Source organism: Gambusia affinis, linkage group LG08 (assembly GCF_019740435.1).
Source record: "Gambusia affinis linkage group LG08, SWU_Gaff_1.0, whole genome shotgun sequence".
NCBI lineage: Eukaryota > Metazoa > Chordata > Actinopteri > Cyprinodontiformes > Poeciliidae > Gambusia > Gambusia affinis.
In genome coordinates this window covers 29021600-29046596 of record NC_057875.1, presented here as the reverse complement: position 1 = coordinate 29046596, position 24997 = coordinate 29021600, and the positions used below count along the sequence as shown (strand labels likewise).

Here is a 24997-nt window from a genome sequence, read left to right as displayed (position 1 = left end):
AATTAAAGTCTATTTACTATTTTGGATTTATAAATATAAAAGAAAAACAAACATTTTTCAAAGAGAGGACAGATATTTTTTTTTACATGAGATGTTGATTTATGTGGAAAAGTATGTAAATAAGAGCAATCTCCCTGAGACTTCTTTCAGTCACAAAGAGAAAAAAGGGACCATGGTTGACAAAATAGATAGTACAAGAGATTGTCAAGTGTTTTTGTAATAGAAATATTACCTTTGCAGTGAGCGTAGGGCATGGTGATGGCATACTCCTCGTCTCTGCTCAGGAACAGAAGTCTAGCTTTGCCATCTAGAATAGCTGATAGAGAGTTACCTGCAAGAGAAAACAATGGACTGCTACTTACTCTTCTTAATAATTCTTGATACTAGTATTAAGTTGTCTAAACACTGCGATCAAAATGGCTGTGGTTATATCCCAATTTAAATGATTGTATAAACTAGTCGTTGATGAGGTTACTTTAGTTTTGATGAACAAGACATATATAATAGGTTGTGTACCATAGAACTTGGACTTGGCCAGGATGCTTCCCCCGATACAGAAACCGTCCTTCCGGTTGCAGACATAAAATGCAGAGATGGGAGGATGGTGTGACACCTGATGGAAAACACAAGGAGAGAAACATTTAAGCAGCAGAGCGAGACAACCCAAGTGTCGGATACCAAGCTTTAAAATTTATAGCAGCTGTGTGCTTTGCCCCATTTTGTTTGTCATTCTGTGCAAGACATTTCACACAATGGATGAGTCATTCCCCGCTTTTTAGAGCTTTAAATCTGGGTTAACCTGCTCGGCTATGTAGAACGTGCAGCTGTCAGTCTGAGGATGGAGCCAGCAGCACCGAAATGTCTCCCCCAGAATTGGATTGTAAGGCTTTTTCAGACCCTGGAAATGCAAAAATAGTCTCAATTAAAAACACCATGTAACATGACTATCCTTCATGTTAGTTTATTTAATTAATCAAAGTAGAAGTAAAAAAGTAAAAGTAAAATATAGTCAAATATTCTGACTAAAGCATCAGTAAAAAGTGGCCATCTGTAGGCTGTATAACAACAGATAATGAGTCCATGAATCCATGTATATGTATGGTTCAAAAGGAGTCAGCAACAAAATTGCTGAGTAAGGCTGGATTGATCTACAGCCATTTTCTACTGGCTGCAGTGCTGCCTCCACACAGCAAATAAATCCCCAACAAGTGGAAGCGAGAGGAAAATGTCTTCCTGACATTTTTACTGTAGAAATTTGTTAGGCAGCTCACACATAAAATGTCACTTGATGTCTTTTGTGGTAATTTCAGGGTAATTGATGAGCCCTGAAATAAGACTCATCTTTGGCTATTTGCAAAAATGCAAATAGCCAAAGATGTTGCTGTGCAGCCGAGTACAAGAGTCTAACTGAGAACAAGGAGACCAGAGGATGTTGTAGTTATCAAACAGCAAATTCTCTTATATTTAGATAAAAATCACTGAGCCTCAGTAAGATGATCATTTGATCAGCTAAACAGGTTCCTTGTTTTAATGGATAGTCATAAAACTCTATACATAAGTGTTTTCAGATTGGACTAACAAAGCTTTTCATTGTTGCTGAAGAAATAACACTCAAAGGAAACAACCTTTTAGTATCAGTAGAGAAAAGAAGTCAGAAGAAAAACAGAAATTTATTATTATTTAAAAAGAAACTTTACATTACAGCTTTTCATTCAAGTTGTGACAAAGGGAGAGAGAGCAAGACTTTCAGCAGATAACAGGAAGGTTGTCATGGAACATGCTGGATTTGTAAATGCTGCCAGCCTTCTGGAAAACTCAGTTAAAATAAGAACAGGCATTTGCCATGGAAAACACACGAAGTCAATTGACTGGCAATGCTAGCCACGGTAACTCCTCCGTTTGATTTAATGCAAAACTAAAATAATAGGCTCTAACAATTAAAAGTGATCATACCTTTGGCTTTTTGTAGAAGCCAGACAAATACCATCTCAGCACCTGCTTGATCCGACCGTATGCACTTTCTTCTAGAGAAGCCCTTCGATTAAGTTGGGAAAAGAACATTTCCAAAGATGAAGGAAAATGCAAGACATAGTTAGAATGTAAATTGTTTACCTAGTTTTGAATAAACACTTATGAATAAAACATTACTAACTGTGATAGCAGATCAGCATGATAATAGTAGTCAGACAGCTTGTCCAGGAAGGAGCGAGGTTCCAGGATGAAGGTCGGTAGCACCACCTTTGACAAGTCCATGCCTGGTCGCAGCTGTTTCAGCAGGCCCCAGATTAGACCTTTGTTCTCCTCTGATACAGTCTCAACCTGAGAAGCTTCACCAGCCTAAACAAACACAAAGCCACCAGCAACAAGAATGTATGCAGTGACTTGCTGATTTCAACCGAGAATGACAGTGAAGTTATTCTGGTTGTTCAAATGAGGTGTGGTTTCAAGCTTTATAAAACATTGGTCACTATAACTGAGGAATGGTTTTGAGAAAGCCATTCTCAAAACCATTGCTCAGATGGCACTCTTGGGCACTCATTGCTCAGATGGCACTCTTGGGCACTCATTGCTGAGATGGCACTCTTGGGCCATCTGAGTGAATAGATGGGATGAGGAGGAGAGCTTCCGTTCAAACAGAGCCTAATCCCAGAACCAGCCCGTTTACCTCAGCCATGTCCTCCGTACTCTGCTCCACATAAGCTGTAGCTTGTGGCCCGGGTGGCATTTCTTCTGAAGGCTCTATGTCGCTCTCCTCCGTCAGCCTCCCGCCGTTCTCATTGCCCGTTGTATCCCAGTCATCATGAGTCTCACGCTCCGATTTGTCTGAAGAACCATCATGCTCCATGTGACTCAACCTGAGAAAAGCAGAGAAAAAGCACAAAGCTAAGTAATATGCTCCAATCAGTCCAGAGAAACAACCAGATCACAGCTTTCTCCTGTTGAAAATTATGCTGTTTTTTTAACTGTAAAATTTCAATTATTTTGAAATGAGAGGCAAGCTTTGTAGCTCCTGGAAATAATATTTAGGGTGGATCACATTTCAAATATAGTCTGTTCCTATATCTTTATGTTATGGAAGATGACAATAATCAACCCACATTTAGTGTTTACGCTATACTGGATTTTATTAATAAGGGAATAACAAACATCAGACTTAATGAACTAAAATTAATTTCACAAGACCAGACTGTATTTAGAGATGGAGATTGTTGCTCACAGAGTTATAAACTGCATTTGTTTAATGATGCAGATGCCTACAACAAATATTTGTTGTACCCACCTGGAAATTGTACGCTATTTGAGAATAAATAACCCATGGTAATAATAAAGCGGATCAATGTAACATTTATTAAACTAAATTAGTGGAGGCTTTGTTGGCTTGGGAGCAAAAAACTGACCACTATCTAAGTGGTTAAGATCTTAAAGAGACAGCGACTCTTTAAGTCGTACGTGTGAAGACACGTATGGCAACATCCAATTCTAATTCAAGCTGCATCTAATGCAGACTAAACTAATCAAACCTCAGATCCGCAGGCAGAAAACCAGAATACTGGCAGAAAAAAAAATTAATAGAAAAAGTCATTCATCAGCCTACGAATCACCACATAAAACAGATGTGAGAATGAGAATTATGAGCAGCGATGATGGGTGGCATGAGAGAAACGTCCTTTGGCCATTTATTACCTTCGATCGAAAGCCGCAGAATATAAACGGTGCATGTGATTAAAGCGAACGCAGTAAAACTGAAAGTTAAACAGACCGTCGTCACAGTCGCTCTCGGTAGTGACTATGTCATAAATCCTGCACCTATCCTGGGAATAGTGGACGGCAATTGCACTGTCACCTGCTCAGTTATGTAACTATGGTCAAAGACAACCAGGAAGCAGCTCATGTTCTTTAACAATGGAAGACAGTTCAGTTATTTCGAAACTCCCCCAGGGCATGGCAGTCCTGAAGAACTACATTCCGGCAGAATTACTACCTAAACCACAGAGTTATCTGTTAGCCCAAACACAATAATGCAAACTGCTTTCTCTTACCGTCAAACTAAACAGCATAGGGAGAAGTTCTTCCACAAGAATCCAACAACTGATAATTTTATCAGCAAATCCAAGCACAGATGTAGCCTGGCTTTCTCTCCCCTTCTCTCCTGTGTGCGTGAATGGCTTCTGTCCGCTGACAACAGGCTCAGCTTTGTCCCTCTAACACTCCTCTACCTGCTTCCTGAATGTGCCTGTGAAAAGCACTGCCTGTGAGGCAAGGTGTGTATGAAAATCCTGCAATGGCTGATTTGCTTTTTAGGTGGTGTGCTCCATCTTCCTGCTCCCTTGTCAGTCATGTGAACGAATAGAGTGCTGAGATTGGTCAGTCTCAGGGTGCTGAGGAAAGAGAGGAGGGGCTGCAGGAAGGGATGGCTAGAGAGAGGGCTTGAGGGAGGGTTCAGGCATGGAGACAGCGAGAGCGAAGCATGAGGAGGGGAGCTAATGTAAGATGTGAACAGCACAATGGAGAAAGATGGGGCTGCAACAATCACAGGTAGCAATTCAATGAGAATTCAACTGGAATATTTAGAGTAAAATTACCATTTTACAATTGTTTACCACAAAATAATCTAAAACAAAAATGATTGGCAATCATCTGCTGGCTACATATTGGCATACTGTCAGTAGTAACCTAGAGACCTAGAGAATCCTAGGTCTCTGCTGAGTAAAAGTGATAGATTTTCTTTTCCTGTCCACCTGAAAGCTCACTTATTGAGGCAGAGCTGCTAAGACTGCAGTCATGATCAGGTAAAAGTACTACACCAAAAAAAGTTGTGAAAAAGCAACCAAAGAATTATTTTTGTTTTAAATCCTTAAAAACTCTGAGGCGATATTGTTCAAGACCACTTTAAACAGGCTGGCAAGGACCTTTGCACAATATAATTTAGATTAGGCTTTTCTTACTACAACTCAGATATTTCAACTTATCCTCCAGTCACAACAAGCTGTCACCTTCAGCTACTTTAGATGAAGACACTGAAATAGTTTTGCGCAAACATATGGACAGTTTAATGTGAAAGCACAGCTGTTAGATGTGAAAGCACAGCAGATGCACATAAACAAATCTTCAGTGTTTAAGAAAAGAGGACCGCTTTAAAGATACAATCGTCCCTCAACGAGTGTGCTGACAGATTTGAAAGTCAATAAAGCATTTACCATGAACCAAAACTGCTAAATAAAATGGTAAATGGCTTGTACATGTATAGCGTTTTAGCATGTCCAGAAGATCCCAAACCGCTTCACACTACATACAGTCATTCACCCATTCATGCACACACCCACACGCTGATGGCGGAGAGCTACTGGATAGTAGCCACAGCTGCCATTTAAATCATGAATTTATATGATTTATTAACCACATTCTTTAACATAATCACAGGGAAGAGTAAGGAGAGAGAATCCAGCATTGTATTTTCTCTGATTGATACCAAATTTGGAGAAAAGCAGATCATTTCTGGCCGAGGAAGCTAATAGACATGTGCATACAAATATTTATGGAGCTATTTGTAAAATCACTGTGCACATTGTGGACTCATTGGACAGATGGATTGAGAGATGATTGTCAGTCAGCATGTCCTGCTGAGATAGAAAGAACAGACTAGTGGTACATACAGAAGGTTTCCCCAGTGAATCCATGATTTTTATCCTACTATTCTAAGCTGTTCATAAGGATGTATTGAAGATATACTTCACACAGAGCATGTGGTAGTTGTGTATTACTCACTCTTGCAGCTCTGTCGCAGTGAGTGGAGAAGACTGCAGCAGCTGGAGTATATGTGAAGAATCTGAAGCCATACAGATATCGCCCTCCTTTTCAGGTCTGGGAGATATTTTGTAGAGAGTGGAACTGCTTAGAGCCAGCTCCAGGGCATCCATCCAGCACCGGCCTGCAGGCAAAAGATCCAAGAAGGAAAACTGTGTTATTAGTATGTTCTAATGTCCAAAAAACTTTGTATAATGCATGAAGCAATATAGAACTCAAAGAGTAACAACAGCCCACCATCAGACTCAGATGCAGCTCTGAAGATCAGGTAGTTGCTGGGTAAAGGCTGCGTGATGGAACCGACATTTTCTCCTTTTGGACCCTAAAGAGAGAAATCAAACACATTGACTTATGAGAAAACAGTCGAAGCTTTTGGTCATTTCAATGAAAGAAAGGTATGATACTTGTTCAGAAAATAGAGTGAAAGAATAGTAGGTTTGAGATTTATTGCTGTCTGAGTGTGATCATCTGTACCGAAACGTCATATTATACTATTTATTCACTTGTGTAGATATAAATTTGTGTTTATCCATGTCTAGAGACTGCTTCATGCAAACATAGAGAGTTAGTTATCATTTAATGTTGTTTAAGCTTATACAAACCCTATAGCAGTGCAGAACTACCCCTCGCATACCTATTGGTGCACACTTTTGTTTAGCGGTGGAAATAGTGTTATTACACTAGCTCCTAACTAAAGGAGATAGTGGGCAACAAAGCAAGATAATCAGTCTTATTTAGACAACACTGTTTCAAATGTAATGTCAGTAAACTAAAGGAAGAAGAATTCTTGATGGCGTATATCAGTTAGAGACAGTGCTATTTTCTAAAGAGCAAAATATTAAAACTGAATAGCATTTTGTGCACCTAGCTTAACTTAGCAGGTTTATTCTATTTTTGTTTAGTCAATGTTTATGCTAAAGACCATGGGTCTGTTGAATTTGAATTTTAGCTCCGTGTTGCTAAACCAAAAACTCCTTCAGTTAATTTGTCCTTCATCAAACGTGTATCTTCTGTAACACATTTAGGGTGTAGGTGTATATATATATAACATATATATATATACATATATATATGTATATATATATACATATATATATCTATCTATATATATATAGATAGATATATATATCTATATATCTAGATATATATATCTATATATATCTATATATATATATAATTGGTAATGTGTCATTAATTTAGGATATTTTGTCTCAGTCTTTATCAACTCCAATTCAAAGTAATTATCACAACTACCAAAAACGTCTTTCAGAACTGATTTGAACCTTGACCCCAAATCCCAGTTTGACCAGTAAGTCATTAAACATGCCAAACCTTGACAGCCCAGATGGATTTCTCCAGTGGATGGTAGAGCTTGAAGCAGAAGCAGCTTGGATTTCTTGGACGGTCTCTCGATCAGCTTGCATGCACTAAGAAGGATGGTGCCCACCCAGTGGTCTGGGGTTGGTGTCTTATAGATCAGCAGCACACCAGGCCTTAAGGCACACCACAACTTGGTCCAACTCTTTAAAGAACCACGAATCTAAAGTAGTCACATGAATGAAATAAGTAACATGTACAACAAAAACTAGATATAAAAAAAAAAAAAGAAAATGTCTAAAAACAACCTGTTTATCCTAGACCCAAAATATTTAACACAAGTCATGCAGTTGATACAAGTCAAAGCTATTGTATCAACTGCTATGGAAATGTATGTAAACTTCTTAATTTGAAATTTAGCAAAGCAAATAATATGACTGGCCTCAAACAACAAAAGGTTTAGTCAGTGAAACAAAAGGCTGGTTGGATAAGTTAATACATATGTAAACATCTCATTTCAGTTGAATAAAAATGCATCTAATAAACTACCATGACTAGGTTTTAAGCATTAAGACAACATTAAATAATATTAAGAGCAACATTTTAAATGCAAAATGATTAGCAATTGTGTAATCAATCATAAATATTGTCCTGCTTGAGCCATTCTCAGACCTTGAGCCAATTGGACATGACAACAACACTGGGGTCCTTAAGAGCAGTGGAGAGTTCCTTCGCTGCCCGCTTCTTCTCTTGCCGATAATTTTGCTTTTGAACCTGAAGAGAAAAATAAAATGATACCGAGTCATCAGTCTCACAGAGAGAAAACGATGTCGTATAAGCCAACACTAGGTGGAAGCAGAGTCAAACTAGCTGAAATATTCATTTGAGACGTGTCACACAAATCGAAAGCATTAAATAGCGTTTTAAAAGGTTCCCAAATAGCCACTTGACCTACTTAATGACAAAGAAACTGTGGCACAATAAGGCTCAACATTTTCTCAGTTTCTCAGGCAAGGAAGTGACGTGTACCTTGAGAGACTCCTTTCGAGCCAGCTTCTCGGTGGGGGAGGGGCTGTCCTTTTCAACGCCATTAAACATCCTGGACTCAGACTGGAGTCAAGAGGGAAAGAAAGTAAAAAGAACCTCTTTGAAACAAACAAACCCTGAAAGCTGCAACCGCCTTGGAAAAGATTTAATTTTAAATGGGAAAAATTACCTTGCAGAAGCTCATATTGAACCATACAGACTAAAAAAGATTTTGGGATTGAGCTTTTTAATATCGCTGAGAACTAAAAATGTTCTGCTATGAAGGCTTATTAAGTTTGCATTTGATCACACTCAGGACAAAATGTTCCCTAACGCTTGTCAGAAGCAAGAATGTGGCTTTTTCTATGAGTTGTGAAACTGTGGCCACAAACCAATAAACCTTAATGTTTAAAGTCGCAGAAGGCAAAAAGTGCATATCAGTTACCTGCCAAACATGCCAATTAATTTTCTGTAATGTTTTATATATATATTTAAACTTCTGTAAGTGCAACAAATAATAATCATTACACAAAATATATCCTTGTGTAAGTGAAAGTATGCAACAACAGAACTGTTCTCAGTCCAGGTTGTTCTTTATGGGCATATAGGATAGATGACAAGGAAAAGGACCGGTGATGCAACTGCACACAGGCTTATTATCTTATATAAGGTATAAGGCAAAATAGTGAGGATGAGCAAGGCAAAGCGACATGTGGGCAGGGGACGAGACAAGATGAGATCAAATGGTTACCACTTGCAACTTTTGTGAGAAGCCATATCATCTTATCACATAACAATAAGAAAAGATTGTCTTGCAAAAGCAGTTTCAAGATGGGTCAATGTTGTCAATCATTTGCCTTGAGGCAGTAAAAGACACAGTTCCCACCACGGCCTTGATGTATAAAATGCAGCTTTGCAATAATTTTACAAAACAAGCAGCCATTTGCATTTTTGGGTTACTTACAGTGGCTTGCAAAAGTTTTGATACCTCTTAAAACTTTTTTCATATTTTGCCGTGTTTGAACTTCAAATTGTCTTTTGGAGATTTTAAGTGATATGTGTTTGGTATATCCCCATCAGAATATAAAGACTGAAATGTATGCCCATTTCTTTCTTTCTTATTTTTTTTTTTCCCCAAAATTGCTTGTCGTAAATTTATTCAGATTGGATTTGTAAGTCCTGCTACAGGTTCTCAATTAGATTTATGTCTCGACACTATTTAGTACTCACAAAGGTGAGCCTTGGTCACAGTCTCACGTTTTTAGCAGTCTCTTAAAGTTCTCTTCAAGGATTTTCCAAAATTTGATTCCTTGCATCCTTTCATGGAATTTGACTCCATATCTGACCAGTTTGCATGTTCCTATTGAAGAAAAACCTTCTCTCAGGGTTACTATGTCTACCCCATGTTTTGTTCCTACATCATGTTTTGAAGTAAGAATTGTGTGTTCAGGGCAATGGGCTGATTTAGTTCAGCCCGTTGGAGCATAAAATGTAGAGCATTTAAACCTAGTTTGCTTACATGCCTGTTGCAAACTGCAGAGTTCCTAAGGCTTTCTATCAATAGTAGCTATTTGACCATAGTAGTCAGCCTAGTTTACCTTGAACAGATTCTCCGTTTGCTCACTAATGTTCTCTAAAAAATCTTTAAGGCCTTCATAGAACAGCTGCATTTTTAGTTATAGAAATTAGATTATGCATAGGTGGTGTCTATTTACTAATAAGGACTCTCATAAAGCCTGTTTACTACAGGCTTTAGAAGATTTAATAGAAACAACTTAAAAGTACCTAAATACAAATGTACAGCAACACACTTTCTATAGCATTATTTTCAAAATATTTTTTTCTTATTATAGGTGTACACTGAAATTAGTTATTTTAAACTGTGAAAAAGTTTGCGTGAAAACATTTGCAAGGCTTTGAATATTGGCTTTATATGCATTTGATTATAACTTTCTAAAAAGGGCCTAAAAGTACTTCAGTTCACAAATGAAGGCATCAAAAACTGAAAGCTTTGCCAGCTTGTACATGTTCCAAATTGTTAAAGAAACAATGAAAAGAAATTATGCTAGAATGTAAGAGCAGCTGTGTTCCTGCCTAAGGAGGAGATTTATTGTCATGTAGGTTGGGGAACTGCCCAATCAGGAAATGCAGTCTTACCTTGCTGTCTGGTGATTGGGCAGGACTAAGTTCACTACTCAGCATGGAGAGAGCATTCCTGTCTGTCTCACTGCCTGGTGGGAACCCACAACACACAGTCACATACAAATGCGCTCAGTGATTAAACCTGCAGACAAACAATTAAAGCGCAGCAGCCACCAAAGCATCTAACAAGCAGCCGGTCATGTTTGTTCATTTATTAATGGGATAAATACTCTGCAGTACAGCACGGCATATTTTCACAAACACAGGAATCCACCAGCAAAGGTTTCTGAAATATCACCATACCTAATTTCACACACAAATTTACATTTCACAATTGTCAGCTTAAAAGCCTCTTACCTGTGCTGAAGTTGTAGATGTCATTGTCTCCTCCATAAGACAAGTTCCGGGTGAGTGTGCGGGGGTCAATTTTAGGTGGAGAGGTGGCGGTAGGGCAAAGAGAAAGCCTCCGTTGGAGCAAATTCTCCTCCTTCATCCTGACAACTTGCTTGTCCTTTATAGAAATAAACAAAGCAAGACAACAAAACTAAGTCATTCAAACGCACTCCTTTTTCGTGTAGATCTATGTGCCCTTTCATTCTTCCCCAACACTAACAAAGCCATACTGTACACGAACATGCCAGCCTGCTCACATAGCGACACGGAGCATGGCAGTGACAAGCAGTTCAGACTGAACATTGCCAGGGTCAGAGACAGAAGGAGGCCTCTAACCCACTCCAGTGCGTCTGTCCGCACTGATTCGCCGTCCAGTGATCCCAAACGCAACAGCCACAACTTTTCTAATGTCTAAACTGATTTGTGCAAACACAGAAAGCTTTCACTGACATTGTTTCATTACCACACAAAAAAAAATAAAAAATCTACAATTGAATTGTATGAATTACTACAAATGTCTACAAAATGAAATCGTGAATATGCAGGTTGTAATTACTGTTGTGCCGCAATTTGTCCTGTAGAGCATGACACCTGAAAGTACATCAAAGCATCTAATAAGCATCTTTCTCCCCTTCCTTTCATATTTCTGCATTTTAATTTTGGTGATTCTTTTTGTGCATATTATTTTGATAAATATATGCAGAAACATTCACTATTTTCATAACAAAAAAATCCTTACAAGGACAGAATTAATCAGATTGACTATTTATGGGACTCATTTTTGATCTAGTGTGCCACCGATTGATTTGTGAACTTTTAATATACTCAATCAGTTCAATATAGTTAGAAGAAGAATATTACATTATATTGCAAAAATACTGTGATTGCAATATCAGTGTGTGCTTTGTTTACATCACAAGGACTGTTTGGAGAGCAAACATTGCTGACTAATATATTTTAAGAGCTCTGAAGTTGCTATTTTCATGTGAATGTAATATTTGGCCAATAGGACAGATTCTTACCCTAGCAAAAGCTCGATACACCAGTATCACTAATGATATTCTCAAAAATGCTAATGGTCACATGGAGCAGGAAGAACAGATTAGAAAGACGAGGAATAAAAAAAAACAAAAAACAAACAGGAATATATTGTATCTGATATTGTCATCACATTATTTACAAATAGTATATTCATCGTAAGATTTTCTAGTGTATGCATGTATGTAAACTTTATTTAACCAGGTATGTCTTCTTGAAATAAAAAATCTTTCAAAAGACCTGGGCTAATATTGTACAGCCATAGAGAAGAACAATCATGGCTACACTTAGTGCATGTCTATTGATTTTATATTTGAACATAAAACAGCAGAGAAGGAAAACAAAACAACAACCCTTGTTTTGATTTCCTCCTCCACTGAGCTAGCCTTTATGTTGAAACTATTCATAGCACACAATTAGCAACTGCTGAGGGTCACAGCTGCTTCCAGACAGGATCATAGCACTTGTTTCAACAGGGTCTGAGCTGGTTACTGCGATTTAGGTGTAATGCTAAAACAGTGCGGTTAATGCAGGATATCCGTTACCATTTGGGTGTGTGTGTGTGAAAAGCCATGCTCCATTCCAATCAATGCAGTCCTATTCATTTCCACTAGAAGACGAAGCACGAATAGCAGAATACACCCTCTGACACTCAGCCTACAGAGTCAACTTTCCTGCAGCTCCTAATTTGCAACATTCAAGAAAAATCCTGCAGAAATCACTGATTCATATTTTTCACCTCCCACATTACTCCACTGTGAATATATTGAGGATTATGAAGTATGTCATATTACTACACTGAGGTAATATTTGGGGCACAAAAACCTGAACTTTAACAATGACTGGAAGTCTGAAACGTGAAACCGCAGGACAGGCTGTTGAAATTCTAACCACTTAAGTGAGCCCTCCTACTACAAGTACATTCCTATGCATATCAATAATACAAAAAGCATATTCACATCCTCACCATTCCCACTCCCCACTTCTACCCATTGTCTACTCTGCCTGGGTGACTCATTCTATCATCATCCTAACTGTGCTTTCATCTGAAATGTTCCAGTTTTTTTTAAGGTTTGATTTTTATCCTCCACTCTAAAAAAAACAATCAAGTAGAAATTTAAAAGGTAGGGAAAAGGGTCAATTTAAATAGACCTTTATTTGCCTTTGTGGGGCAGGTCTATAAATAGCTCACTTCTGCTGCAGTGCATACGTGCATGTGTAGTACAGTGCTGAACCCTGTGTGGGGTGCGAGCAGCATGGGAAAAATCTAGAAGCTTTAGCATTACGCAATGGGAGCACAATGGCAATCCCACCGTACAGAATCTCAGAATTAAAAACCATTTGCTGACCATCGACCTGATTATGAGCGAAGACATACAGATAGCAGGAACAGCAAACGCAGCTAATCAAGCTCAAGGTGCAAAGCTTGAACAGAAAAATAACCCCACCATTTGAGCTCATTAGGAGTACATTACATGACCTACACTGAACATGACAGTGGCATTTTTTGTGACAAAAAGGTATGAAAAGTCCTTACTAAAGAGTAAAAGAGTGAAATTACACCGAAGCCACTTTTACTTAAGACCCAAAATATTAAAATATTAGTAAAATCATCATACTGTTCGGTGGACCCACATGAAGACAACAGAAAGAAATGGAGGAGGATCAGGTTACATGATAAAACTAGGGATAAATTTAAACTGTTATTTCCATACTCTCAGTTTCCCTAACCTCGTTTCGACACAAATACAACGTGGAACTATGCAAGAACTCAATCCTCACCACTCACAGTACACAGTGAGTAAAGTTTGACAAACTAAGCCAACATTTACTCAATCTACAATGCAATACTGTGCAGGTGCTGGGCTAATATTTATCTTGAGATACAAGCCCCTTGTGGAAACTTCAATGGTACCGGAACATGAGACCAGTAAGAAACATATACTCTACTGCCAGAAAGATTCAAACCATGGAAAAAGAAAACATAAACATACCGTAAAAATTCAAAAACAACAAGTTCCTTACCAATCGTTAAACTGTCGAGGTGAATCGCTTGACATGGAGCCTGTTTGTTTTAGTAATCATTGCACGACCTGGGTGGAGGGGCGGGGGATGAAAGGTAACACTGACATGTTCCAACCTGCATGTTTTATTAAGCTTCGATGAGCTGACTCAGATAAATATTAGCCTCAATAGTGATCATACAAGTTTGGGCTGCAAAATAAAGGCTGAAAGCTTGAATAGAGAGGATTTCTTGTTGAGAACAATTTCAACTGCTAAATATAAGAATAAAAAAACTGTACCTCTACTTAAAAACCCTGTGAAATTATCTGGATGCAACAGACCTGATTATTAATTTGTGCTGTCCATAAACGGCACAAACAGGGCAGATCCAGAATAATGTTTCAACAGACACAGACTTCTGGTGTGTTGTGGCAAAACATTTGAGGTTTCAACTCTTTCTGTAACCGTCTACATTTACAGAAGAAATTAGATGAGAAACTAAAGCTGTTATTAATTTGTCCCTGCAGGTTGAAAGGAGGCTTAAAAAAAAGTCAACATCATATAGTTTCATCAGTATGAGCAGCACGCTGAAATCTCTATACAAGAGACAAATCCAACAGAACAGAAGAAGAAGCCTGAGAGGGAGAGACGGTCCAACTGTTTTGGTTAGAAAGAGAGCAAACAATTGCAAGGACTTAAAAGTTTTCAGACCAAATTAAAGTCTGTAAATCATCCATTAATTCTTCGCTTGGTTGGTTTGATAGTTCACTTGTTTAGTCTGCACAAGACTCATCATGAATGTTAACACCTGCCCAAACGAAGAGGCCTACATGAGAAAGATGACAAAAAAACCTCTGGTGTGAAAGTACCCTTTTAATCCTGGTGTTACACTATAAAGAGCAGAAAAACAAAAACATATAATATTAAATTACTTGTAAAGTGTTTTTTTCTACATTGTTGCTTATGTCTTTGAATAAAAACAAAATACCCCCAAAAAACATGTTCTATGAAATTATTAAATCTTTACTGATGTTCTGATATTATCATTTTACTACAGTCGCTAACTGTAGTGAGTTATTACATATAATGTAAATCCCCCAAAAAGTCAATCATTCATAAGTTGGATCATTTTAGCAGCAATTGTTGTTTTACTGTTTAGATAAAAGTAGATGTTAATAGTATACATGTTCTGTGTAAATACTGTCAAACAATGATATGGAATCTCATACAGGTCTATGCCTAGTGCAAACTGAACACAAATGCACTGTTGTCTTGGAGAGAACAAAAAAAACAAAACCCTAACACTGCATATTTCGTCCAATAGTTTAAAGTAGAAGAGGCTTCACAAAGTGACCACCAGCATCAAGCCATCAAGCTGTTCCAGGGCATAGATTAACTCGAGACACTCTCATCTATCCATTTATGTCCCACCATGTTAACCCCCCCATCAACAGTGACTAATGGCTGGTTACATGACCCAGATATTCACCAATGGGATGTTGCCAAGAGCAGCTTCTAGGATAAACAATGGAGACTGATGTCTACAGAAGCAAATACAATGCTTGCATAAGAACGTTTGTCATCCTACTATATGGAAGATGTTTTATTTTCTCCCCGACTGCAACATGTATTCATTTTATTCACCCAAGTAACCTCTCATCATTTAAGAAGACAACAGGGTTGTAGTAATAACAATGATGTCTAACTGAAAGATTAGACATTTTCAACTTAATCAGCAGACATAAAGGATTTTAAATAAAAAGTACAACTTTAAGAAAATGTGTACAAGTCAACAACTAACTTAAAACAAGCAGAAGACAGTCTAGTGTATCTTTAAAGAAGATGTATAAGGTCTAATTTTGTGACAGACTGTGGGAGGATATGTGATTTAGTTGTTCTATTCTAAGTCCTCTGGTATTTCAGGATTATTTTAGAGGAACTGATGAGACAAAAATACCCTCTTACCAGACCTCCTATTGACCCTATTAAAAGCAGGCAGCCTCTCTCAGAGTACTTTCTGTCAGCTGAGATGTTGGCTCATTTATAGTTCTTTTTAAAATCTGAAATCAAATTAACTTGGTAAGGGAAGTTTCTGATTTATCTGTTTCAAAATAATAAATAAATAAGTAAAATCTTATTTTTTAAAAATATGTGGATACATTCTTATACACAGAGTAATTTTAAGTGCAGAAACATTCTCAGAGGTTATGCACAAAGCTGTTCTTTGAACTTCAGGTTACACTGGCAAGAGACTCAACCTCCCTTGGTACACACAGTTCCTAAGAGGGTTCAGTGTGAGATCAATGAAAAAGCACAGCAATTAAAGCGTGGAAAGTGAACCTTTCAAAGGAGTTCCGAACAAACTGTGACAACTGGGACACGTACACAAAATTAAAACAAATATGAGGTTTGCAAAAGAATTTTTTTCAATGAACCATAGACTCATCAAATATTTGACTTATTACAGAATGCATTTGTATTTCTAAATTCTACCATCATCTACAAGTATGACAGACGTAACCAAATTCAAAATGTTCAAGCTCCTACCAAATGCCATATTCAAGTATTATATCCTAACTATTGTTATGAAAGGCATAAAACTCCTAGACAACTTTGTTTTTAAATACTCAAACCTGATGTTTAGATTGAGCTTATTACTGGTTCTCATTCACAGACTATGTTTGAATAACAGAACAGGTCCCAAGACAAACTGCAGCCATGTTTGACCTGGTAAACAGACGGAGCCAGCTGGCTGTGTTTATGGCTGGAATCAAGCCAGGGCTTGCTGTGTGTGAGAACCAGCCAACTGCAGGCCTTGCCAGGCACAACTAAGGCAAAAAGGGACCTTAAGTGAGAACTAGAGATAGTTGCTCTTATTACATTAAAATGCAGCAGCAGACAAGTTTGCATGTACTCAGAAACTCACACGTACAGGTATACCCTTTGAGACTTGTGCTGACTAATCTAAAGTATCAAGGGACTGCAGTAATGTGCTTAGTGAGCTGCAGCTCAGACTAACGTCTTTTAACACATCTGATCTGACTTGCATTTTCCACTGAACAACTGAAGATCTTAATGAAGTCACTTTAACAGAATGAAAGACACTTTATACAGTAGCTGAATTGGGAGGAGTTACTCCACTGATAATTTCAACTAAAATATGGCATGTACAAAAAACAAACACTTTCCAAAAACAGAGTAGAGTTTCTACAAGTCACTGTCTAAACACTTTATAATCAGTCTGAAATACAGGAAATAATATTAGCTACCATAACTATGCAGATGACACACAGCTCTACATTATGATGTCACCAGGGGACTCAGAACCCATCCAATCACTGAACAGATGCATAGAACAGATAAATGTGTGGATGTGCCAAAACTTACTCCAGCTGAACAGAAACAACACTGAAGTTATTATTTTTGGACCTAAAGAGGAACGATCTAGAGTCAGTGCACAGCTTCAGTTATTTCAACTAAAAACCAGCGATCAGGCCCGAAACCTGAGAGTAGTGATGGACTATGACTTGAACCTTCAGAGCCACATAAAGACAATCACAAAGTTGGCCTTCTATCACCTGAAGAACATTTCCAGGATTAAAGGACTAATGTCTCAGCCAGATCTGGAGAAACTCATTCATGCATTTATCTTCAGTCACATTGATTACTGTAACAGCGTCTTCACAGGTCTGTCCAACAAATCAATCAAACAGCTACAGCTGATCCAGAATGCTGCTGCTTGCGTTCTAACTAAAACCAGGAAGATAGAGCACATAACACCAGTTTTAAAGTCCCTCCACTGGCCCCCTGTAGCTCAAAGAATAGACTTTAAAATACTGTTGCTAGTTTACAAATCACTGAACGGTTTAGCACCACAATACATTAAAGATCTGTACAATTGTACAGATGTATTGTAATATTCATGCAGAACCCCATTTAAAGTGGTCCTGAAGCAAACAATTGTTGTTTTCATGCCCACTTTAGAGATTACATTTTATTTCTCTAACAAAACACCAACTGACCAATCAGACTGTATTACATTTCTGAACTGTAAATGGAGGAGACAATTCTTATGTTACGAAGAGATTAAAACGACAAAAAAAAATCTTAAAATCTAAACAAAAAACCCATTAAGTCCTACTTTGGCAAAGAATTGTTGACACTGAAAATGAACTAAATGACTTCTAGAAAGGGGCTGTACGTGACTAATCGCTTCTCTATCAAGACATCTTTGCACAAGGACATTAAGGATGAGAAGGGATAAAAGGCAATTTACTTGATGAGATACAATGTATTTAAAAGGCCAAACCCTGTGCCTAACCCAGCGTAGTATAGGGCAACAATGACTAAAGAACAGCCACTACTACAAAAGGCTGAATGTTAAAAGAAATAATTTATTTTAATTCTGGCCTTGATGTGTATGTAAATCAAATAAGCCATTTGTGTTAAAAATAGACTTTAGAACACCACAAAGACTTTTATTTAGCTCCAAATGCCACTTCTGCATCTTTCTTTGGAAAAAAAAAACAATGCCTCTGCAGATTTTGCTTCCTCATTGTGCGCTGAATTATACAATGCAACTATGCAAATTAGACCCTTTCTTTTGCTCTAATCAGGTAGCTGCATGAATTTAAGATGCCCTATTCGATTATGAAAAAGACTTTTTATGGAACTGAAAACCCTCGGTGGCAGAAATGGTATGAAAAACCAAGCAAAATACTCTGGGTCCTACATAGTTAGCTGGCCTAAGGATTTCCCTCAACGGAAAGTGTTCGAGAACGATCCCACTGTCTGTCTGTTAGTGAGACAGCAGCTACTAGGAGAGAAAAAGAAGCATGGCAATAAGAAGATTAAGGCTGCAACTCTTGCTTGAAAACTAATCTAGAAATAACACATATCTAGGAGTCAAAACAAGTAGCTTTAATTAATAATGCTGAAATATGCAGTTCTGCATGGCACAGAAAGTAAAGGTCAGCTATAAATAACTTTCTAAAATCTACTATAACTACTCTGGGTAGCCTTACAGAAACAGTAAACTAATAATGGTTAACACTATTTCAACTGAAGCAAACAACTCTGTAATCTTCAACATATTGGCCTTTATCATCTAAATCAGGTGAGGGAGTATATAGAAGCGAGTCCTTCTTACTGTTCCAAATTATTACCGTCACGTGGAGAAAACAATTGTAGCTTACAAAGACTCTCGAGGTAATAAATGTTATTCATTTTTATGGTCCATTTCGACCATCCATTGTTCATCGGAAGCTCCAGAAAAGATCTGAGATCCAAGGTGTCCATGAACAAGAAAACTACTAAAACTCTAGTGTCACTTTTCACACTGAATGATGAAACAAACCTCAACACTGTTAGAAATTGGTGGATAGCATTTGAGTCTTTGACAGAAAATAAATCAATATAACATTTTCCCAAGAGGAGTATTTCAACAATTTTTGAGACGCATATCAACAAGATGTTTGGTGACTGAGCTACTTTATCTGAAGGCTGGTATTTTTCCAACATAGGCCACATCAAAATAATAACTTTGGTCAATACACCCCCTAAAAAAGGTTTTTCAAAACGAATTTCAAGTATATCCACAAGATGCATACAACTTAAAAGCATTTTAAAAAAATAAATAGACTACTTACTAAACTTATGAGCTGTTTATAGAAGATTTGTTTTCTCAAGAAAATGTGGACATTAATAACTCTACGGTCAATGAATGCAGTAAGCTACAACTTTTTAGAAGTGGATGATAATCTGTAACAACAGGAAATAAAAATGAGAAAGCACAACAGTTGAAAAAAAACAAGTTACTTCCTGTAACATAAACGCCCACAACCACTTCAGGCAAAATATCTTAATACATTGTTCCCAGTTCTGTAAAACCAAAAGCTCTGTGCTCATAATCAAATAAGCCATAACTAAAACAGTGGTAATACATTTTTAGGCTGATAAACACATTCACCTGGAGCAAACAAGGAAGACGAAAATGTGATTTTACCCCTAACACAGGTTAAGACAAGCCTTCCACTACATTTTTCATTATTGAGAAGACATTTAGGTAGAAATCAACTGGGTTATCCACTGAGCCCTCAAAATTGCATTTACACTTCATGTCAAAAAAGCAAACTTTTTAACCTGTGAAGCATTGGGGTAAAAAGCATGAATGGTTTTAATTTGCAGGCTCAGTAGACTGCAAAGAGTATAAAAAAATTGTAGAATTGAAGAAGAACTTTTTCTACCAGCTGGGGGTGAGCTATGCGAGGTTACGCCTAGGAACGAGGAAACCGACATACTGAAAGCAGTTCCTAGTGTAAATGTTTCACTTTTGATGGCTCATGCTAACCGAAAAACTCATCACTGTGCCTGTCTGTGTGAAAAATGAGACAGCCTGTTAATTATAACTATAACAAATTAAAAGAAAAAATGTACTTTGACAGACAGGCCCTCCAACTTCAAGCTTTGCTGCCATTACCGTACATGAAATGGAAAGAGTTTTTGTTTAATCTAGCTTTGCAAAAAACTTCTGCTATATTTCCCAGAATATGCACCACTGAGAGGTATACAGGGGTTTGTTGCTTTTTTTAGCATATGACAGGCTTCCATATGCGAGTAATACAATAAGGATTTACAGTGTTCAACAAACAAAATGAATGCAAAATCTGAAAATGTTTGCCAACTGTGGTAGCATTGGCTAAAAGTCCAGTTGACTAATTTTAAAACCAGGCATTCTCAATGCTTTACTAGAGTCTACCTGCAATGCATGTGGATCCAACTCCTCCTTTGCTCCAACTGCATTGGCAATTTATCAATTCAGTTGAACTGTTCTGTTCAAAATGTGACATCATTTGTTGCAATGAGCAGAAATTTAGTTCATGTTTTGTCATCCTCTTGTTCAAGCCTACACAGCAACAGAAAAGTGTCATATTTTATTCAATTCCATCATTCAATTTCATACCACATCATGACTAATATGGAGAAATCTGCAGGAATTGACTATATATCTAATAGTGTTTCAATCTATATAAGCATTTTCTTGCAACTGCCTTCAGTTGTAATCGTTGAAAATGCTAACATATTTATAAAAAAAAAAAATATTTTAATATTTTAAAATAGTTTGAAAGTTTAGTCAGACACAATTCTTGATGTATATTATACACATGATTACACTTTATATGCAAGCACCAAACTTTTAATGTGTATTGAATGAAATAGAGAACGTTAGATTGCAGTTGAGAAGAAATGTGAAAAGAAAAATCTCAATAAATACGATGAACCAAACTGTATCAAATATTTCTGTTAATCTTACTGGTCGAAGGCCAAAGAGATACGTTGTTTATGTAGTTAAGTATGGTAGTTAGAGTTCATCAATGCTGTTATTTTGCACATACTCTGAATGCACACACAGGGCTTTTGAAAAGAAAAATTACTCCAAGTACAATCTGTCGAGAATTTTTTTGGAGTTAATAAGTAATCTCTTGACTTGTATTCATGCAAAGATAAGCAGGCCAGCTGGATTACAACACTTCATACCTTATTTTACAGCAATAACAGGCTGCTGGATGCAGAAACAGCACAATAAATGTAATATCATAATACAGTAAACAGAAATTATTGCAGAAAGAGGATCCTTCAATAGAGTCAAAAATATAAACACAGTTTAATATGATGTAAAATGTGCCAAACACCTCCTATGATGAATGCAGGACACCATGCAGAACCCCCCCCCAAAAAAACTGTATACTCAGAAATTTTAAGAACAGTATTTATCACATCTTTACCACTACTGTAGGAAAAATTAACATGTAGATGCAACAGACTTTTTCTCTATGATGTAAAGTATCACTCAAAAGTCAACTGTCCTTGTGAAATCCCAGACATTCACTCCCTTCTAACCAAACGGATTCTGACACACCCTGTAAGCTGCTGATGTCAGTGTTGTCAAACTGTTTCCCCCTTCTTGGTAAGCCTAGCTGTGCACCATCTTTAAAATTCTGACACATGATAATCTGCCGTGGGAAATGAAGTGTACTATTTTGACGCTGTGATGGCAAAACGATATTTTCTTTAAATTAAAGAAAGTCTGCATTATCACCTAAGAGACATGCCCCAATTCTCTCTGCTGCTCAGAAAGTTGGATATCCCTTCAGGCACCAATGAGTAAAAATGAGTATGCATATGTGTCATATTTTAAAAGTAGACTGATCCCTGCGAGAAAATTTACTCCACTAATTTAAAGAGCACAACAAATGTATTTAAGCGCAAAACTTAAAACCGTGTCCCAAAAATCTTACATGTAAATCATTTGATTAGAACACACAAAGGAGACAGCTGGTCAATTTAAAGGTTAATTTGCATTATTACATATGAAGTTCTATTCTCCCCCAGCTGGACAAGCTCAGCTTACCTTTCAGGAGCAACAGCATCCAGAGTCCTCTGTTAGAGCCGCCCGTCTCACCTGCAGACATACAAAAGTAAGAATAAGGTTTCACTTTAACTCTCACAAACGAACAAAAACGGCCTCTCCCCCTGGCGTCTCTCCTTCCCATGCTCCTCCTGTTCACACCACTGTACAAAAGCCCCACCCAGTTTAATCCTAGTTACCAAGGGAACTACCAACCCCTCTTAGTTTTCTTTGACACACACAACACTAGTTAATTAGATATCTATTGTACGAGGTAAGTGCGTAACATTATAAACAAACAAAAATGTCCTCTGTGATAGACAACTACGAGAAAGATTAAAATGACACACAAATAAAACAACGCATCATTTTAATGGGGTGATTGTACTTTTATTCTAAACACTGATAGCAAGTGGACAGATTGTTGTCATACAGCAGGAATCTGGAAGACACCTAATTATAATATTTACAAAAACAGAAGTGTGAATTTATTTAAACGTTAAACCAGAGCCCAGGTAAGAAGGCATTATCCCCGTTTATGATTCTATCCATGTTTTCACTTAAAATTACTTTTAGTCTTGCTTGTGAAATTACTTTGGATTCTTTGGGATATCTGATAAACTCCATACGAAAACAAACATTCACACAGAGCAATTCGAACAGCACAATGTCCCTATTTACAGCAGAATTTCATTTCAACATTTTGAGACCAGTTACAGACATCAAACGCTGCAGTTTATATTTTACACCAGATCTAACTAATTGATCTTTGGATCAGAGTTTAAAATAAAAATTGGACAGGTTTTATGAATCACATGCTAACCACAAAGACATCGACTACCTTGGCAAATGCTTTAGAGGCATAGCAAGCTAATGCTCACTGGTTGATAAAACACTGTTGTGAAGAACATTGACATCAGCACTATGTAGGTCTGCATGATAGCGTGTGTCCAAATATATTGTTGCCATACACTGTGTAAATGCCTGGCTCTTGTACTAATTATAATACCCTAAAAAAATTACATAATCCAAACAGTTCTTTGCAAATTGCAATATTCCACACTTTGACATTTTGAAATGATTGCAAATAGGGTCGCAGTCATTGCAGTTTTCTGGTCATTGCTAAAAGCTAACAATTTGAGCCGACAGTTACTGTACATTCAATCCAAAGTAAGTGCTCAGAAGAGACACTCAGCACATGAAGAAAAGTGTAGTATGTTTAATAACAGAAGTACCATTCAGCTAAAAATCGGAATCGGTTAATATTTGCTTAATTGGTTCTGATTTGACATTAGACAGTCAGTCACAAACAAAAACTTATATTTTTTCCCTGTTTGTAAAATACTTCAAAACAAAATCTCACAATTTTTGATCTAATACTAAGCTTTTGTTCACTTTTTTTTTAAGTTTAACAAGAATCAGATAAAGGTAGGAGACCTACACTTTGATGTATAAATATAGGTAAATAAATCTGGGTAAAAACTGGCAAATTTAAAGGAGCTGAGCTGATATTCTTGTATCCTACCGAAACAATTCACAACACACATTTTATCCAGAAAGGCACAAATTAACTTTATGGTCTGTTGGGAGGAATGGTTCTCAGAGAAGGTAAAATGTGCTCATAAGTTAACATATTAGCTCCAGATCTCCATAGATAAATGTCACATAAAAGGTGCTACAAATATAGCTAATGTCTTAAAGTTAAAAAAAAAATCATAAAGTAAAAAACAAATGAAAATATACTCAAAGCAAAATGCTAGTGACACACCACAGTTAAGGGAGTCAAAGATGTTTACTACCAGTGTAGTATGGAAATCAAGAAATCAAGAACAATCATAAATTTCCACTTCAATATAACGTGGCATTAATCTGAAGTATCACGGCAGAAAGCCCTGAAGTATCACGGCAGAAAGCCAAGACTGACTCACGTGAGAAAGTCCAAGCTTGGGTAATAATCAACTGGAAAATCAACAGCTGTAAAAAGGACAGGGAAGTTATGGCAGAACTTCCCAATCTGTGCCTTACATTCCAATCTCCGAGCAAAAGGGGAACCAATAACAGTGAGGCATGTATAACCCCTATTCTAAGTGAAATGACAGGGAAAAAAACAAAAAACATGACAGGCCTTGTGGAACAAACACAACACAGAGAGGAAGAAGTGGAGATAAGATGGAGCCAAACAGCATAACACAAGAGCAAAATACTGAGCAAGTATCTCAAAGTAAACATAAACTCAGAATTATTGAGGGGTTTTTTTCCCTTAAGAAAAAGAAGGGAAAAAATATGCAAGTACAAAGTATGCAAACTAGAAGTAAGGAAACCATGACCCAGAAAGTGACAGGGTTTAGGTGGAAGGCTGCCATAGCTACAGAAGCACTAACACTCTTCAAGCTGTCCTACATTTCCTCAACCACACCAGATGTTTTAGAATCTTCTCTAGGGACGGATTTACCATACAAAGTCAACATTTTGCCACACGGAAATGATGCTCTGCTCTTTTCTTAAACTGTTCTCCTTTCTACTCATTGCATATTAGTCCAACTTCTCCTCATGAGCTTCATATAAGCAAAAGTTAAACCCAAAAGCCTCGAAGGTTGAAAACCATGAAACATTGTTGCATTCATTTTGTATACACAGCACTCTGCATGCTCTTATTCAAGCATACAAGTAAGCAACATTTGCATAATGGCACTGCCAGTTTGCCAGCTCTCACAATAGAAAGTTAAGAGCGATGATGTCGTGGGGGAGTGGGGGTGAAAGCCACATCCTGTCCAGAAATGTATTATCTGCTGACTTGGACATGAGTCCAGAAAACAATCAGCATGATGAATGAAAACTCTGAGCGAAACGTGGGTGCCTGGAATA

At 37.4% G+C, this 24997-nt stretch overlaps 1 protein-coding gene across 1 annotated transcript in view; it reads right to left on the bottom strand.

The window, feature by feature from the left end:
• LOC122836031 (oxysterol-binding protein-related protein 5-like) overlaps positions 1-24997 on the bottom strand; it is a 38131-nt gene that overhangs the window by 7356 nt on the left and 5778 nt on the right. The window contains 15 exon segments of the mRNA XM_044125668.1: positions 233-331; positions 517-613; positions 800-898; positions 1954-2035; positions 2153-2337; positions 2666-2855; positions 5767-5929; positions 6043-6127; positions 7138-7191; positions 7193-7345; positions 7795-7896; positions 8152-8232; positions 10306-10379; positions 10648-10801; positions 22136-22186. Coding sequence (XP_043981603.1) covers positions 233-331; positions 517-613; positions 800-898; positions 1954-2035; positions 2153-2337; positions 2666-2855; positions 5767-5929; positions 6043-6127; positions 7138-7191; positions 7193-7345; positions 7795-7896; positions 8152-8232; positions 10306-10379; positions 10648-10783 — 1600 coding nt within the window. The 5' untranslated portion in view covers positions 10784-10801; positions 22136-22186.